This window comes from Schistocerca cancellata, chromosome 8 (genome assembly GCF_023864275.1).
Source record: "Schistocerca cancellata isolate TAMUIC-IGC-003103 chromosome 8, iqSchCanc2.1, whole genome shotgun sequence".
NCBI classification, from domain to species: Eukaryota; Metazoa; Arthropoda; class Insecta; order Orthoptera; family Acrididae; genus Schistocerca; species Schistocerca cancellata.
The window spans coordinates 443,930,888-443,949,329 of record NC_064633.1 but is presented as its reverse complement, the minus strand read 5'-3'; the positions used below and the strand labels follow the sequence as shown (position 1 = coordinate 443,949,329).

Below are 18,442 nucleotides of genomic sequence, written 5' to 3'. Positions count from 1 at the left end.
ATAAAGAGGATTATAGTGAACTGCAGCAGGACCAGCAAGGAAATGATGATTGCTGTACTGACTGACAGTTGACACAACGTAAATAAATGTAAGGTATTGCGCACAAATGTCGAGGAAATCTACCACTGTGTGATTACACTCTTAGTGGCAAATCATTGAAGGCAGAACCTACCGTAAAAGTGGAATGACTCCATAAAACAAACTGTAGAGAAAGCAGACGATAGGCTACTGTTCGTATGAAGAAATTTATGCAATATAATTCATCCACAAAGAAAGTGGCTTTTAAGACTTTTGTTCGACCGATTCTTGAGTATTGCTCATTAGTTTCGAATCGCTACCTGGTCGAATTGATAGGAGAGAGAGAGAAAGCGCGCGCAATTCAGCGAAGTGCGATGCGATTAGCCACGGGGTCGTTTAATCGGCACGGAGGCGTTAAGGTGATGCTTAACGTACTTGAGTTTCAGATGTTACAAGAGAGTCGTGTGCCTCACGAAGAGGTTTACTGTAGAAATCCCTTTAAATTGTAGTACGTCCCGAGAAGAGCCGTGTACAATATGACATCTTCGTACTTGCGTCTCACAACTGACCACACTTGAAAAATCCGTAAAATTAGAGCTAATACGGAGGTTTACAAACAAAGAATCTTCCTACGCACTATGCCTACGCAACGCACCTTAATGTGCCTTACGCAGCGTAAATTTAGGAGTAGATGTAGGTGATTTAACTAAGTACAGATAGGTTCTAGCTCAAAGTTGCAGTCCAAACGCGATAAGTGAACGCGGTACCCGCAACAACTTCTACATCTACATCTGCATGATTACTCTGCTATTCACAATATAGTGTCTGGCAGAGGATTCAATGAACCACGTTCAAGCTGTTTCTCTACCGTTGCACTCGCGAACGGCATGCGGGAAAAACGAGCACTTAAATCTTTCTGTGCGTGCCCTGATTTCTCTTATTTTATCGTGATGATCATTTGTCACTATGTCGGTGGGTGCGCAACAGAATGTTTTCGCAATCGGAGGAGAAAACTGATGACTGAAATTTCTAGAGAAGATCCCGTACCAACGAAAAACGCCTTTGTTTTAATGATTACCACTCCAATTCACGTATCATGACTGTAACATTATCTCCCCTATTTCGCGATAATACAAAACGAGCAGCTGCCCTTCTTTGTGCTTTTGCTTTGTACTTTTTACTTGATTTAGTTTTTAAAATTACTGACGATGAGAAGAAGAAAGGAGTAACAGCGTTGAAGGAACATACAACTTAAGTGTTAAAGTTGTGTATGTCAACTTTGCCAGTTTACGGCATCGGGAGACACGGCGCTGAGCGGAATTTTATTCAAGTAAGAACCCAACAAAAGAGGAAGCAAAGCGCCCAAAGATAGTATTATATTGAATATGTAGATAAATGTGTAATTAAACAGAAAATACTGCGATATTATGAACAAGACAAGGAAAAAACAAGTTTGAGAAAGTACGGAGTTTTTCGTACAGAACTGGACGTCAACGCTAGCAACGATACATCGCAAAAAAGGAAAACAAATGTTTATGTGATGTGATTTCGAAAGGTTGCAGACTCAAGAGTTATTATTTCCCCAAGAGATGACGTAGTTAAAAGAAAGAAATAAAGCTTCCTGCCATTTAAGTACACGGAACATGGACTATTATACAACACACGCTGTTGTAACAGTGATAGTGCGGGAGAAGTGTTGTTAGACAGAAGTGCAGGTCATTACTTAGTTGTTGGGCGTTGACGTGTTGACACATAACGTGCAAGATCGTTTCACTTAGGACACTGGGGTGTACGCTCTAATACTTCACGTCACTGCTTTTCAAGCGTAAAAAGGACGGGGCTCCCATCCCGACCAGGTTTCCAGGTCGCTTTACCGGGTACTGCACATGGTACCAGTGGACAAGCAAGTGAACACAATACTTCAGCACTTCGGCTGGGCTCTTCCTCACTACATATCAGTGACATTTGTACTTGACAGTAATTTGCTGGGAAGGTTGACATAAAACAATATTCTACTGAAACTGTTTTAATGTCTCCTTGAGCACTCCGCATGGCCCAAGATATATGTTACTTAAGGATGTTGAGTTAACGTAAACGGAGATGAAAATTAATGCTTTTAACAACCATTTTTTTTATAAAGAAAGACCTCAAAAGTACTGTGGTTGATTGTTAAGTACAAATAAAGCAATTTCCTGTCAGTCAGTTGTTTATTGTACCAGTACGTGTTTCAATGGCCCGGACAATCAAGTTCAAAAATGGTTCAAATGGCTCTAAGCACTATGGGACTTAACATCTGAGGTCATCAGTCCCCTTGAACTTAGAACTACTTAAACCGAACTAACCTAAGGACATCACAAAGATCCATGCCCGAGGCAGGATTCGAACCTGCGAACGTAGCGGTCGCGCGGTTCGAAACTGAAGCGCCTAGAACCGCTCGGCCACAACGGCCGGCCGACAATCAAGTGGATGATTACGTAGTTGCGTTGTTGGTATTATACATCTTTATACGAAGTAGTAGTTTAAGTTGTCATCAATTTCGAGGAGCAAATGCAAAGAATAGCGGTTCAAAGCGTCTTTTTGGTTCTACTTTACCTCAAAAGACGAAAAATAACCTACATTTCACTTTTCTGTGCGCTGTGAAAAGGCGCCGATCCGTTGCGCTAGTTCCAAGAATATAGCTACGTTATTCGCCACCTGAACATTGCACAGAGGTAAAATAAATGCTTGGTACACAAAACATTTTTAATTTTTAAAGAAAGCCTTTTCTGAACAGGAGATGACGTGACGCTCTGCATGTGCCGAGAAAGGTGAATATCCTGGTGACATCCAAGAAAAGTGGTGTTTCACGAGAAGGCATGACAATTTGAGCAGATGATGTGACAGCTAGGGGCCCCCCGTGCTCTCCGGCGGGCGCTTTACCTGCAAAGTGCGACACGGACGCGAGCACCTCGAGCACCATGCTGCTGGCCGTGGAGGCAGGCGTCAGCGGCCCGCTGCGTCCGCGGTGGCAGCGCGCATACCCGCCACTGGCGGACGCGGCTGGGCGGCCAGACGCCGCCAGCGGCCGCCGCCACTGCGCACGCGCGGCGCGGCGCGGCGCGGCACCAGGCGGTCTGGGACGGCCGGGCTCACCTGGCGCGCGCCTGCGCCCCCTCCGGCGCCGTCGATATTGCCGTCATCAGTCCGGCGACGCGCGAGTGGCCTCGCCCGCCGACACCTGTGTGGCCGGCGGCTCGCCAACTCAAGTCCCAGTCTTGCAAGCGCGCAGATATCGAAACAGCTGCGATGTATCAAATCCTACCCTAATCCGTGTTTGATGGACCGTAGGTCACGGGTGGCGCGCAGACATGGCGTGAGCTTTTGGTGCCTGCAGGACAGTAAAGGAGCGTCGGCAGTTAGTGTGGGACAAATGATCGGCATACTGCGGCTCGTAGGTACCCTTCAGGGTGGCTGTTCCACAAAATACGGGCGCGCAAGTTCAGTGTGACTACAATTCCCGGTTCTGGCGCTGCAGTCCGGAACCGCGGGACTGCTACGGTCGCAGGTTCGAATCCTGCCTCGGGAATGGGTGTGTGTGATGTCCTTAGGTTAGTTAGGTTTAAGTAGTTCTAAGTTCTAGGGGACTTATGACCTAAGATGTTGAGTCCCATAGTGCTCAGAGCCATTTTTGAACTACAATTCCACGGTCCAGCGCGGAAGCTGTTACAAAAATGTACGGCTAAACTTTCAGGAAAAATTCCTCAAACACAAATAAATAAAAGATGTTATGTGGACATGTGTCCGGAAACGCTTAATTTCCATGTTAGAGCTCAATTTATTTTGTTCTTCCACCTACGCTCAATGGAGCACGTTATGATTTCATACGGGATACTCTACTTGTGCTGCTAGTACATGTGCCTTTACAAGTACGACACAACATGTGGTTCGTGCACGATGGAGCTCCTGCACACTTCAGTCGAAGTGTTCGTACGCTTCTCAACAACAGATTCGGTGACCGATGCATTGGTAGAGGCGGACCAATTCCATGGCTTCCACGCTCTCCTGACCTCAACCCTCTTGACTTTCATTTATGGGGGCATTTGAAATCTCTTGTCTGCGCATCCCCGGTACCAAATGTAGAGACTCTTCGTGCTCGTATTGTGGACGGCTTTGATACAATACGCCATTCTCCAGGGCTGCATCAGCGCATCAGGGATTCCATGCGACGGAGGGTGGATGCATGTATCCTCGCTAACGGAGGACATTTTGAACATTTCCTGTAACAAAGTGTTTCAAGCCACGCTGGTACGTTCTGCTGCTGTGTGTTTCCATTCCATGATTAATGTGATTTGAAGAGAAGTAATAAAATGAGCTCAAACATGGAAAGTAAGCGTTTCCGGACACATGTCCACATAACATATTTTCTTTCTTTGTTTGTGAGGAATGTTTCCTGAAAGTTTGGCCGTACCTTTTTGTAACACCCTGTATATCACTTTTTCAAGAAAGAATAATCTTCACAAGGATTTAAATTCACTTAGCCTTGTACAAAAAGGTGAGCATTATTCAGGAACACACATTTTCAATAACTTGCCAGCAGCCATAAAAAGCTTAACAACCAATGAAATTCAGTTTAAGAGAAGCCTAAAGGATTAACTATTACAGTAGTTGTATTACACGTTTATTACCTTATAAATAAAAAAAATATTTTAAATTCACTGCATTAGTATTTGTAAATTGATTCTTTCATATAGCGTTCGTTAAAAAATGACGATCATTCCACTTGGAACCTGTGGAATGGTACATTAGCTTATTTGTTTGAGTTGTAAATATTTGTGATGTATTGTTTTTCTGACATGTTCTATATCCTGGAGGACCTCCTCACTATGGATCAATTGGAATGAAAGTAAATCTAATCTAATCTAATCTAATTTCCCGAGCGAGTCTGCTTTAACGCTTTCACTGCTGCTGAGGTGCTGTCTGCATTCCGTGACAAGGGCGCTTTTTGTTTCATTTTTAATGTGTATCTGTACTGCTCGGCAAATGCTCCTGCCCGTGCTGACAGACGGCGTTCCGGCCGATATGAGATACTTATCTCCGATACTTCGAAAATTATTTACTGAAAAAATTTGATTCTTGCACATCTTATAGTCTGATATCTTCACTCGATAAAGACATAAATTTCTTTTCGTTGTCGTTACTGCGCTGCACCAAATGGAGTAAAACACTGCACGAAATTTTATAGATTTTTCAGAGGAAGAAACACATTGCATAAACTTTGCGTATGGTTAACTTTAGCTCTTATATTGCAATGAATGAAATTTAGATAAGACATCGAAATTTTGTTTAAAACTGAGAGCAGAGTAATATCACATTTGGTTCTCGAGTTATTGGGTTTATATTCACATCCAGTGCTTCGAAAAACATGTGGTCATAACAACCGTCATACCTCGTAAACGATTCAATACGTCTAAATGAAGATTTTTGCAAATAATAGCACGCAATGAGGCATACACGTTCTGAAGTACCTCGTCTGCAGCAGTAAGAGGTCGGCAGCTAGGGACGCATTAAGATGTCCATAGCTCTGTAGGAAAACCCAAGCGGCTTGCATATACACTACTCGCCATTAAAATTGCTACAAAATGTGCTAAGACGCGAAATGTAACCGACAGGAAGAAGATGCTGTGATATACAAATGATTAGCTTTTCAGAGCACTCACACAAGGTTGGCGCCAGTGGTGACACCTACAACGTGCTGACATGAGGAAAGTTTCCGACCGATTTCTCATACACAAACAGCAGTTGACCGGCGTTGCCTGGTGAAACGTTGTTGTGATGCCTCGTGTAAGGAGGAGAAATGCGTACCATCACGTTTCCGACTTTGAAAAAGGTCGGATTTTAGCCTAGCGCGATTGCGGTTTATCGTATCGCGACATTGCTGCTCGCGTTGGTCGAGATCCAATGACCGTTAGCAGAATATGGAATCGGTGGGTTCAGGAGGGTAATACGGAACGCCGTGCTGGATCTCAGCGGCCTCGTATCACTAGCAGTCGAGATGACAGGCATCTTATCCGCATGGATGTAACGAATCGTGCAGCCACATCTCGATCCCTGAGTCAACAGATGGGGACGTTTGCAAGACAACAACCATCTGCACGGACAGTTCGACGACGTTTGCAGCAGCATGGACTATCAGCTCGGAGACCATGGCTGCGGTTACCTTTGACGCTGCATCACAGACAGGAGCGCCTGCGATGGTGTACTCAACGACGAACTTGGGTGCACGAATGGCAAAACGTCATTTTTTCGGATGAAACCAGGTTCTGCTTACAGCATCATGATGGTCGCATCCGTGTTTGGCGACATCGCGGTTAACGCACATTGGAAGCGTGTATTCGTCATCGCGATACTGGCGTATCACCCGGCGTGATGGTATGGGGTGCCATTGGTTACACGTCTCGGTCACCTCTTGTTCGCATTGATGGCACTTTGAGCAGTGGACGTTACATTTCAGATGTGTTACGACCCGTGGCTCTACCCTTCATTCGATCCCTGCGAGACCCTACATTTCAGCAGGATAATGCACGACCGCATGTTGCAGGTCCTGTACGGGCCTTTCTGGATACAGAAAATGTTCGACTGCTGCACTGGCCAGCACATTCTCCAGATCTCTCACCAACTGAAAACGTCTGGTCAATGTTGGCCGAGCAACTGGCTCGTCACAATACGCCAGTCACTACTCTTGATGAACTGTGGTATCGTGTTGAAGCTGTATGGGCAGCTGTATCTGTACACGTCATCCAAGCTCTGTTTGACCCAATGCACAGGTGTATCACGGCCGTTATTAAGGCCAGAGGTGGTTGTTCTGGGTACTGATTTCTCAGGATCTATGCATCCAAATTGCGTGAAAATGTAATCACATGTCAGTTCTAGTACAATTTATTTGTCCAATGAATAACCGTTTATCATCTGCATTTCTTCTTGGTGTAGCAATTGTAATGGCCAGTAGTGTACAAGTCCATAGCACCTGAGAAAAGGCGTAGCAGGACCCGTATACACATCGAGCTCCGAAAGTAGCGTTACACAGGCTTGCAAGTGAAACAGCCTGTTTCTCTCGCTCCTCGATCTGTGTGTTCTCACTGCGGCTCACACCGATTTTGTGGTTCGTCACAGTATCTCCGAAACTGGAGGTGGATAATGTACGGAAGTCGGAGGTGAGAGAGAATGTTTAACGTGCTGAAGTTTATGCGAAATGAAGCACTGGAAGAAACATGTATTCCGTTGAAGAGTGTGGAACTGTATCTCGTGAAGTGTGGAAAAAAGCTGCAATCAGGCGAAAGAAGAAGAAGGTGAAGATAAAAGTAGCTGTTCCTGTTTTTTTCTTATTTAAATGTACGTATTCATGTGAGCAGGCCTTTTCAAGCATGAACCTTATCAACAGTAAATTGAGAAATCTTGTTATTAATGAGAACCTGGAACTGAGCTTGAAGTTGAAAACAACATATAACTCTCACTTACTAACACTTTCCAAGGAGATGATTTTCACATTAGTGTTTGTGAGCCGCTGTCACGATTTAATTTTACCAATACCATACAATTTAGTTTTATCAGTAAATAATATCGTTATTAAGTATGATATCGAGTTCTGTTGAGCATACCTACAGTTTAACGACGACTTAAAATTGCAAGTAAAGTTTATTAAGTTAATTTTAGGGAGCGTTGTGGAGTGAAAAAAGGTGTAATGTCGAATACTAAGAAATATTTTGAGAAATGGATGATTTGGACACGCAGAGACGATGAACGAACGAACATAGGCGAAACAAGCACGCAAGAAATTTGGAAATTTGTGCTAAGGTGTTATGGGACCAAACTGCTGAGGTCATTGGTCCCAAACTTACACACTATTTAATCTAACTCAAACTAACTTAACGCTAAGGACAACACACACACCCATGCCCGGGGAAGGACTCGAACCTCCGAGGGGGACAGCCGCGCGGACCGTGACAAGGCGTCTCAGACCACACGGCTACCCCGAGCGGCATGCAGGAACAGACTGGACTGGAGAGTTGGAAGAGGGAGATCTCAGCGAAAGTACACTGAAGTTCGGCTGCCAGAGTGGCCGAGCGGTTCTAGGCGCTACGGTCGCAGGTTCGAATCCTGCCTCGGGCATGGATGTGTGTGATGTCCGTAGGTTATTTAAGTTTAAGTAGTTCTAAGGGACTGATCACCTCAGCAGTTAAGTCCCATAGTTCTCAGAGCCATTTGAACCATTTTTGAACACTCAAGTTCAGAAAAAACAGAGCACATTGAACGACCAGAGATAGTACGTTCTTATTCACAGGACATGTACATTAGTATGTTATGCATATATGATTATCATTTCGTTCACCTCCGTTCACCATGTGTCCTGTTGCCTAGTAGGCACGGGGTCAACCAAGAGTCCTGATAACTTGTTCCATGTGTGATGGCATCGACTCCATATTCACCTGAGGTACAGCGCTGCAACTGTCGTTTCACCATTCCCACAAATATTACATTGGCGACAAATCATGTGATCTGGCGGGCTAGTGCAAACGGCTGACAACCTGTGACAGCAAGAAGGCACGTTTTCGTGCTGCAGCATGTGGTCGTGCATTGTACATACTTTATACAACGGACACGCCTAAGATTGTAAGCGTCCAGCTGCCTCTACGGCTGTGTACAGAGGGAGAGTAAACTCCGACATCCTTGCTGTCGACTGCAGCTCGCCACTGACCGGGGAGGCCGTCAAGTGGCACTCAACTTCAACGGCGCGAAGGCACGGTTCCTGATGGTCACACGTTTGCCATTCCAGAAGATCTGCCGCCTGTTAACGTCGGCGGTAGCCTTGTCTGCCGGAGGCAGATGGCACGCTATTTCGGCAGCACTTACCTGGCCTCAGCAGTTGCAGGAAGTGAAATTCACACTGAAATCGTTTACGCAAGCTCTGGTCCCCCATGAACCCGAAATATATGCTTCCGTCACGTCTTGGTGTCACACAGTAGGAGTTCTGCCCCCGGAAGCTGAGTTGAGGACACGCATCGCACTACGTGCTTTCGCGCACCTTGATACCCGGCATGGACTATTGGCATTACCTACTAGAACAACACGAAATCATCCGACGCCATTATAAATATAAAACTCACTTTGCGAACGTTCTAGGCAGCATGTTTCATGACCCCCCGAATCGGTGGGGAGTGCCAGGTTTACGTTGTGTCGAGGGATAGGATATTACTCCCAGTGAAGTGACGAGGATGTCATTGCGGCCCTATATTTCTTTCCTTTGGTTTTCATATATGATTTCTTCTAGGGCATTAAAATTAAATAAATAATAATGATAATAATAAAAAAGAATTACATACATTTACAATGTTTCATTCCCGCTGCCTCTCCCTCACCCTGTCAGAAAACGGGGACACCGTGGGCAGGCCTCCAAGTACGACCCCTGCCCACTCTGCCCCCCTGATCTACTACACCTTTCAAAAAGATTAAACAAAAGAAATAAAGAGTAAAAAAAAGTGGTCAGAGCGACGGAATGTCAATCCTACGGGCCCGAGATCGATTCCCGGCTGCGTCGGAGATTTTTCTCCTCTCAGGCACTGGGTGCTGTGTTGCCCTAACCATCATCATTTCATCTCCATCGACATGCAAGTCGCCGAAGTGGCGTAAAAAAATGTGTATGAAATCTTATGGGACTTAACTGCTAAGGTTATGTCCCTAAGCTTACACACTACTTAACCTAAATTATCTTACGGACAAACACACCCACCCGTGCCCGAGGGAGGACTCGAACCTCCGCCGGCACCCGACGCGCAGTCCGTGACGAAGTGGCGTCAAATGGAAAGACTTGCATCCGGCGAACGGTCTACCCGACGGGAGGCCCTAGTCACACGACATTTACATTTTATTTACTGTACAAGGAGCTGCTCCGCCCTGTCATTGAGTACATCGCCGTCGTCTGGGGAAGCCAAACAACAAATGAAGAAACTCCAGTCTCTGCAGAAACACGCTGTCCACCTGGCTCTGCACCTGCCTAGAGACTTTCCATCCGGACCACTTCACGACATCGTAGGAATCTCACGCCAACAAGACCGTTTCCAGCTGTTCGTATCTTTTATACGAAGACACGGTACGTCTTCTCACAGAGTGAGCAGCCTCTGTAGAGGAAACGGAACAGCTGGAAAAACCAGAAGACAGTCCAGATCGTAAGTCGACATTCATCAAATGCGTGGGAGGCAAAACACTTCGTGTATCGAACTTCACCACCTTCGGAAGGGCCAAGACACTCCGTGAAGTTCTTCGCGATGAGGCTTCCTGTGGATCTGGTATCGCGCCAGTGAATTTTTTATTATTATAAAGTGACCACGAACAAGTTTTCATTTGTTCTTGAAACTAACTTATTTGTAAACTTGTGGTGTGAATAGACTTGGAAATTGTCATTTACTACGGAATGCATCAAGAAGTAGGATACGAAACACCTCTACATCTACATACATAATCGTCAAGACATCACACGGTGCGTAGCGAAGGCTACCCTGTGCCATTACTAGTCATTTACTTTCATTTACCATTCGCAAATAGAGCGAGGGGAAGACCATTATCTTTATGCCTCCCTATGAGTCCTAATTTCTCGAACCTTATATTCGCGGTCCTTACGGGTAATATATGTTGGCGGCAGTAGAATCGTTCTACAGTCCAAACGACGATTCTCTAAATTTTCTCAACAGTTTTCCTCAACAATAACATCCCCTTCCGTCCAGGGATTCCTATTTTGAGTTCCTCATGTATCTCCGTAACACTTGTGTGTTGTTCGAACCTACTGGTAACAAATCTAACAGCCTGTCTCTGAATTGCTTCGATGTCTTCCCTCAATCCGACGAGATACGTACTCCATTCACTAGGTAGCACTAGCGTCATATATGCGGTCTCCTTTACAAATTAAGAACACTTTCTTAAAATTCTCCAAATAAGACGAAATCGACCATTCTCCTTCCCTATCATAGTCCTCTCACGCTTGTTCCATTTCATATCGCTTTGCAACGCTAAGTCCAGATATTTAAACGACGTGACCGTGTCAAGCATGGCACTACTAATACTGTATCCGGACATTAAGGGTTTGTTTTTCCTACTCATCCGCATTAACTTACATTTTTTCAACATTTATAGCCAGTTGGCATTCATTACCTCAACTAGAAATTTTGTCTCTGTCATATTTCATCTTCCTACGATGACTCAACTTCGACACCTTTCCTCAATAGACGGTACTAACCTAAAGATCATTATTATAATAAAAAGGAAACATACAGTACATACAAAATACGGTATGAAGTAGCACAAAGCGAGATGGCCATCGAGATTCTCGCAATCATGAAATACATGATTCACCACGTATGTTCTCAGTATTAATTGGTAACAGCTCCTGATAAAGCAACTGGAACTGACATACATACGTGTTGGTGAGGTTACCCTTTTTATGGATAAATCTCTGACTTGTATCCTAAAATTGCTTAGAAATTTGTAATCCTTGACATAAAGTACCTTTAGACGACGAGATAACACTCAGCATGTCAAAATCAATAAAGAAGATAGCGTTCCTCGTACATATTAATCGTCATCGCTTGAGTACTCTTAAAAAATATCAGGCTAGATGATTAATAAAGATTTCAGCCAATGTTCTGGTGACACCTTTGCCCATTTCTAGGCAGTCTTCTTCAAAACACATTTTGACATTAAATGTAAAATAATAAAATAATAATTGATAAAACCGACACCAGTACTTCAAAGGATTTTATTATTTCTCCGACGCTTCTTTTCTTATTAAAAGTAAAGCTGGCGTAGTTCGGCCAAAACCGGCCATATCAATGAAATACTTGATCCTGTCTGCGGTTCATTTACAAAAACTCTGGGGTCTCATATGAAATTATAGCCCGTTTTCACGCCATTAAACGTTACGCTTTATATCCATTTCTATAGCCACAATTTGTGCAATGCAATTGTTTTTGCCATCCGTGGCTTACATTACCTAATAATCTGAAAAAGCGAAAGCTTATGTGGGAGCAGGAATTACCGTAATGCCTCCGCCTCCTCTGACACGTGTCTGGAAGTTCAACACCGACACTCACCTTTATAGCTAAAATTCCTGTTTAATATTGTTGCAGTCTCTACTTCACGCAGGATATTTCACACCAGCTCTTTGAATACAATTAGAGTGAATAGGCTACATTTCGATAAAATTATTCTTGAGTGAACAAATATGGAGATATTGAAAACGTGAAAAGATTGGTTTAAATAGCTCTAAGCACTATGGGACTTAACATCTGAGGTCACCAGTCCCCTAGATTTAGAACTACTTAAACCTAACTAATCTAAAGACATCACACACATCAATGCCCGAGGCAGGATTCGAACCTGCGACCGTAGCAGCAGCGCGGTTCCAGACTGAAGCGCCTAGAACCACTCGTCCACAGCGGCCAGCGTGAAAAGATTCATTACAGAAGAACCAGGAAGGAGAAGAATAAATGCCCAAGATCTCAGGTATACTCAAATTTAATACAGTGACCAATAATTACGTACAAAGTAACATATTTCATGTACGGATACAATTCCGTTGGCCACGTGCCTTTACATTTACACCGGGCACAACAGGTAAAAGAAAAATCATAACATATTATTATTAATTCCTGAAACATTATCGTATGAGTGGAAGATCGTTGAAGGAAGGAAGGAAGTAAGGAAGAATGATCAGGGATTAGCTTCCCGTCAACTTCGATGTCGTTAAAGACGGAGCGGAAGCTCAGATTGTGTCAGGGATCTGACCTGTCTACGTGACATGTCACAGGCGAGAAAACGTTTTTATAAAACCGGTGACATGCCATGAGACAAGTCCGATATATAGTAGCATTTTAGGATGCCCTTTACAATGGCTATAATGTCGCAATCATGATTATGTCAAATAAATGATCTGTAATTTACAGTCATATTTCGGAATTAAAAAATAAAAAAAAAACTGGATAGACGTCTCCTAATAAGAGTCGAGTGTGCTAACCACTGAGCTACCTTGCTCTATGGGAAGAGCATTTAAATAAATCTCTTGAAAACTTAGATGACTGACTGAAAAATGGATGCTGATCCCATCATTTCCTAAAGAAGCTTCGAACGTAAACAAAGACATAACATTCGCCACGTCAAATGGGACTCCAAAATATGTAGCAGAGGGAAATATATTTCTCCATGACGTTACAGGTCACCTAACGTAAAACCACGTAAATGCAACACACATGGCCAAAGCCAGCAACAGTCTCACCATAATCCACAACGAAGTGGGATAAATTTGCCCATTTCACTTCCGCCAGATACAGCGTTTACACACGAGGAAATTTGTCACGTACATTCATCATGGCGGCGGAAAGAAAGAACGCCATTGAGTACAGCCCCCGACGCGTCCCAAAACGAATGCTACCTCCTAGTGTTCCTATTGGTCGTCTCCAGTCATAGATAGCACGACATGCCGTGTAGTTATAATCATACAATGTAGGCTTCCACGACCGGATGTTTCATCTGCCGAGAATGGGTAACCCATTTAATCACACGATCGCCAATTTTTACATGGAAAAATTCGAACAGTTAGCTCTGGAAAAAGCGAATAAGAAACCATGTCGATGGTATCGATACGTGTACGATACATTTGTGGTTTGGTCACATCATAAAAAAGCTTCAGAGGAATTCTTTTGTTATTTAAATAGTATAAATCCTAAAGTCCAGTTTCCCATGGAAATGGAGAAAGACAATGCAATATCCCGCCTTGGATGTCTTCATTATGAGACAGATTGATGGCAGCTTGAAATATAAAGTGTTTCGGAAGGTTACACACACCGACAGATACTTGCATAAGGATTCCAATCATCATCCACAACAGAAAAGAGGTGTGATTAAAAGTCCACTGGACAGAGCTAAAAGGATTTGTGCTCCAGAATACCTGGACGCCGAGTTAAAACATCTAAAGTAGGCTTTTGAGAAGAATGGGTACTCTAGTAAGGAAATAAAACAGAGTTTTGCGACCGAATAACAGTAGGTCTAAGGACAACGATATGACACAGCGATGGAAGAACACAGTTTCTCTACCCTTCATCGAATAAGCAACAGATCAAATCGGCAAGATTTTAAGGAAACACAACGTTCGACCGATTTTCAGACCAACTAAGAAAATAGGCCAATCACTTCGTTTCGTTAAGGATAAACGTCCCCCTCTGTCTGCAAGTGGTGTATACAAGATTCCGTGTACAAGTGGTAGGGTCTACATTGGAACCACAAAGAGAAGTGTGAATACACGGTTGAAGGAACATAAAAGCTTTTGCCGACTAGGGAACATGCTCTTCAGTCGGGTGATCACGTAGCGAAATTTTTAGAAACTGAAGTTTTATGTACTATGACGAACTATTATCCAAGGCTTTATAGAGAAGCCATCGAAATATATAAACATGGGGATAATTTTAACAGAAAAGAAGAAGCCATGAAACTCAGTGATATATGGACAGTGTCGATACAGAATCGATGAGAAGTTTTTATCTTCGACGTAATATGATCGATAGTTATATTTTATCCTTGACCAGGTTTATCTCTGCTATCACGTGAAATCCAGGCCACGCCCACTTTCCACGGTATTTATGCCGTTCTTCGACGTCCGACTCGTCAGTCGGCAAGACTCAGCACAACCAGGAGCAGCTCCGAAGATGTTCAACGTAGCCTTGGACGAAACGTGTTGTTATAATAAACTACCTGCGAAGGTCCAGAGTGGGCTGCAATTATCGTACAGTAGCGAAACTTGGTATATACGCTAATGCGTTAATGCGAAACCGATTTACACTGGAAAAAATTATTTACGATTTTGGCCATCAGCTGCAAATCTGGCAGTGTGCAGCATCTCTTCGACGTCTCCGATGCTTATATTTCTACATTTTGATTTGCAGCTCCTTGTGTTGGCCGTGTTTGCAGTTAAAATTGTTGGCTGTGAGGTCCGCCAGTTATACAAAACACCGTTTTTTCTCAGTACGCAAACATGTTTCGACACCACTGTGCCATCATCAGTGGGTTTTCGTTTTTATTTATTCTATAATGTGAACATTTTTGTTAAATGATTATAAAATTGTGTGCATCTTTATTTCAAACAATAGATGGTTTTTGTCCGCAGCTCGTGGTCGTGCGGTAGCGTTCTCGCTTCCCAAGCCCGGGATCCCGGGTTCGATTCCCGGCGGGGTCAGGGATTTTCTCTGCCTCGTGATGACTGGGTGTTGTGTGATGTCCTTAGGTTAGTTAGGTTTAAGTAGTTCTAAGTTCTAGAGGACTGATGACCATAGATGTTAAGTCCCATAGTGCTCAGAGCCATTTGAATCATTTTTTGAATAGATGGTTTCTTTTTGTAAATACTTTACATATGGCGTGCATGAATTTTCTGGATCACTTGTGAGCTAATTACTACAGGTAGCTCATACTGAACAAACTGTCTAAGCAACAGTTAAGTATAAACTCAACATTATGCCTTTCTCATTTTGTTTGACCTTTTCTGCACATGTCTCGTGCCTAGCTCCTTACACGTGGGAACATTTCTACATATCTCTTTTTCGCATTCGCAGTGCTAGATTTGAACCTCAGGGACAAAACTGTCACTAATTTTTCCAGCGTAATTCCTGTTCCCTATTAACGCATTAGAATACCTGGCAAGTTTCATTGCCGTGAGATAATTACAGCCCACACCGGACGTCTGTGAGCAGCTGCACTTTAATTACAATCACACAGTAGCTTTCAGTTTCCAGCCAGAGAAGTTCTGTTTTAGCAGACAGATGAGTGACTGCAGCCCTTTTGAGACGGACAAGTACGTGGAAGAAACTCATACAGGGACTTCCGGTAACACCACCTTGGTTCGCTACCAGGTCACTTCAGCTCTGTATGTTTGTCTTATTGTCTGATTTTTAGATTTCCGGGTTTGTTTTCGTTTCGTAGCTAACATAAGCTGATTCCACCACGTTGTGCTTCCGATTACGACTTTTCGTGTGCATTACACTCTCAAAATTGAATTGTAAATACGAATGTTTCTCGTATTCTGATTGAGTTCTGCTCGCGTGCGTAATAATGGGTGGGGTAAATTATTTCCTGTTTGGTTTTACTTCATATGAAACAGAATCTAGTTCACTTTGTGTGCTGTGCACTTTTGTGTATTTGTTAGTGCTTACGAATCTGTGTAACTGCTCGATTTAAACGCGTGTTAAGTAATTGCTTTATACTACTTTATTTTTGTTTGCATCCGTTTTCCGTAGTCGCATTTAATGAAGCCCCCCTTGTTAGCAGGGTTTGCCAGTATTGGTATTCAGCTTTATTACATCTTGTCATGAAATGAGTATGTAACTCTGCTTTGAAAGGTATTGGTCGTTGCCACTGAGTCATGCATTTCACAGTGTGACCGAGCGGTTCTAGGCGCTTGAGTCCAGAACCGCGCGACCACTAAGGTCGCAGGTTCGAATCCTGCCTCGGGCATGGATGTGTGTGATGTCCTTTAGTTAGTTAGGGTTAATTAGTTCTAAGTTCTAGGGGACTGATGACCTCAGATGTTAAGTCTCATAGCGCTCAGAGCCATTTGAACCATTTTTTTCACAGTGGCGCGCAGAGTATGGATGTAAAAGTAGGTGAGTGTGGCTTGTAGCCTTGGTGACTAGAGCATTCTTTCTTGCAAATGCTAAAAATGCGACAGTAGTTATGCAAATGTTTTACCCATAATGGATTGGTACTACGATATTTTAGCAGAAAGTCAATGAAAATTTCGGTGGCCTCTCTAAACGCGAGAGTATGAAAAACGAATAGGAACAAAAATAATGTTGATTATGAGTAACACACATACGTTGCATGTAAATCGAGCAGTTCATACACGGATTTGTAACAAACGACAAACAGACTTGAGTCCACAGAAGGCCATACAACAAAACCAGCTTCTGTTTTATATCAAACAAAAATTATATGCAATTGTTTACCCGACCCGATATTACGAATGAGGGCAAAAATTAAGAAGAATACGAGCAACATATTTACAATCCCGTTCAAAGAGTGCAATACGCACAAGAAGGTCGTTATCAGGAGCATAATTTCCACTCGATAACAGCCACACGGTGGAAATTACAATACTGGGTTTTAAAAATAAATACACTTTAGCAACAGACTGTCAGAACCACACATAAAGTATAAATGAAAAATATTATCAAGTAGAACTCGTGTTCCGCAAAGTAAGAAAACAGATCATCGCGCCATGTTTTCCAGAATTCAGAGTTCACTGCCATGCCACTAAGAGCGCTGCTGTCGGTCTCCATTCCTGTATCGTGAAACTGGCGTTCTCTGGTATTTTGGTTTTCTGTGCTGAGAAGCGACTGTAATATCACGCACGACTACGTGGCATGTAATGTGTTTCGCGCCAAAGCGGACCCCATTCAAATGCTAAGAAGATTCACATTCTCTGTAGGCAGACATTCGAAAGTATCATGTTAATGCTTCAAGCAACTCCGACGAATTTCCCAGGAGAAAGAAGCGAGCGAGAAACGAGCACTGAGAGATGGAGGGAATGGAAACGTTTCATCAACATGCCTGAGGTTGATACGTTGTAGTTGAATATCATTATTGCCTCAAATTCTGGAGTCTTGTCGCTTTGCAGAATACAGAATAAGTCTTTGCGAAACATTGATGTCATGCCGCTGAATTCAATGTAGATCTCAAAAGCAAATTTTCGTTCTCCAGTTTCTACAGAACTTCAGGCCACGGGAAACCGGAGAAGGGTGAACACAGAAGTTGCCACTCAAAGGATGACACGCGTTACCTTATACACTCCTGGAAATTGAAATAAGAACACCGTGAATTCATTGTCCCAGGAAGGGGAAACTTTATTGACACATTCATGGGGTCAGATACATCACATGATCACACTGACAGAACCACAGGCACATAGACACAGGCAACAGAGCATGCACAATGTCGGCACTAGTACAGTGTATATCCACCTTTCGCAGCAATGCAGGCTGCTATTCTCCCATGGAGACGATCGTAGAGATGCTGGGTGTAGTCCTGTGGAACGGCTTGCCATGCCATTTCCACCTGGCGCCTCAGTTGGACCAGCGTTCGGGCTGGACGTGCAGACCGCGTGAGACGACGCTTCATCCAGTCCCAAACATGCTCAATGGGGGACAGATCCGGAGATCTTGCTGGCCAGGGTAGTTGACTTACACCTTCTAGAGCACGTTGGGTGGCACGGGATACATGCGGACGTGCATTGTCCTGTTGGAACAGCAAGTTCCCTTGCCGGTCTAGGAATGGTAGAACGATGGGTTCGATGACTGTTGGGTTGTACCGTGCACTATTCAGTGTCCCCTCGACGATCACCAGTGGTGTACGGCCAGTG

General features: G+C 43.7%; 1 protein-coding gene across 1 annotated transcript in view; it reads right to left on the bottom strand.

Annotated features, from left to right (window-relative positions):
* The window catches only part of LOC126095621 (synaptotagmin-11), a 728,232-nt gene extending 719,261 nt beyond the window's left edge, over positions 1–8,971 (bottom strand). The window contains exons 1-3 of the mRNA XM_049910387.1: positions 8,905–8,971; positions 3,151–3,271; positions 2,938–3,044 (exon numbers count right to left, since the gene is read on the bottom strand). Coding sequence (XP_049766344.1) covers positions 2,938–3,044; positions 3,151–3,271; positions 8,905–8,971 — 295 coding nt within the window. The remainder of the gene's footprint in view (positions 1–2,937; positions 3,045–3,150; positions 3,272–8,904) is intronic.
* Between the last annotated feature and the right edge of the window lie 9,471 nt (positions 8,972–18,442).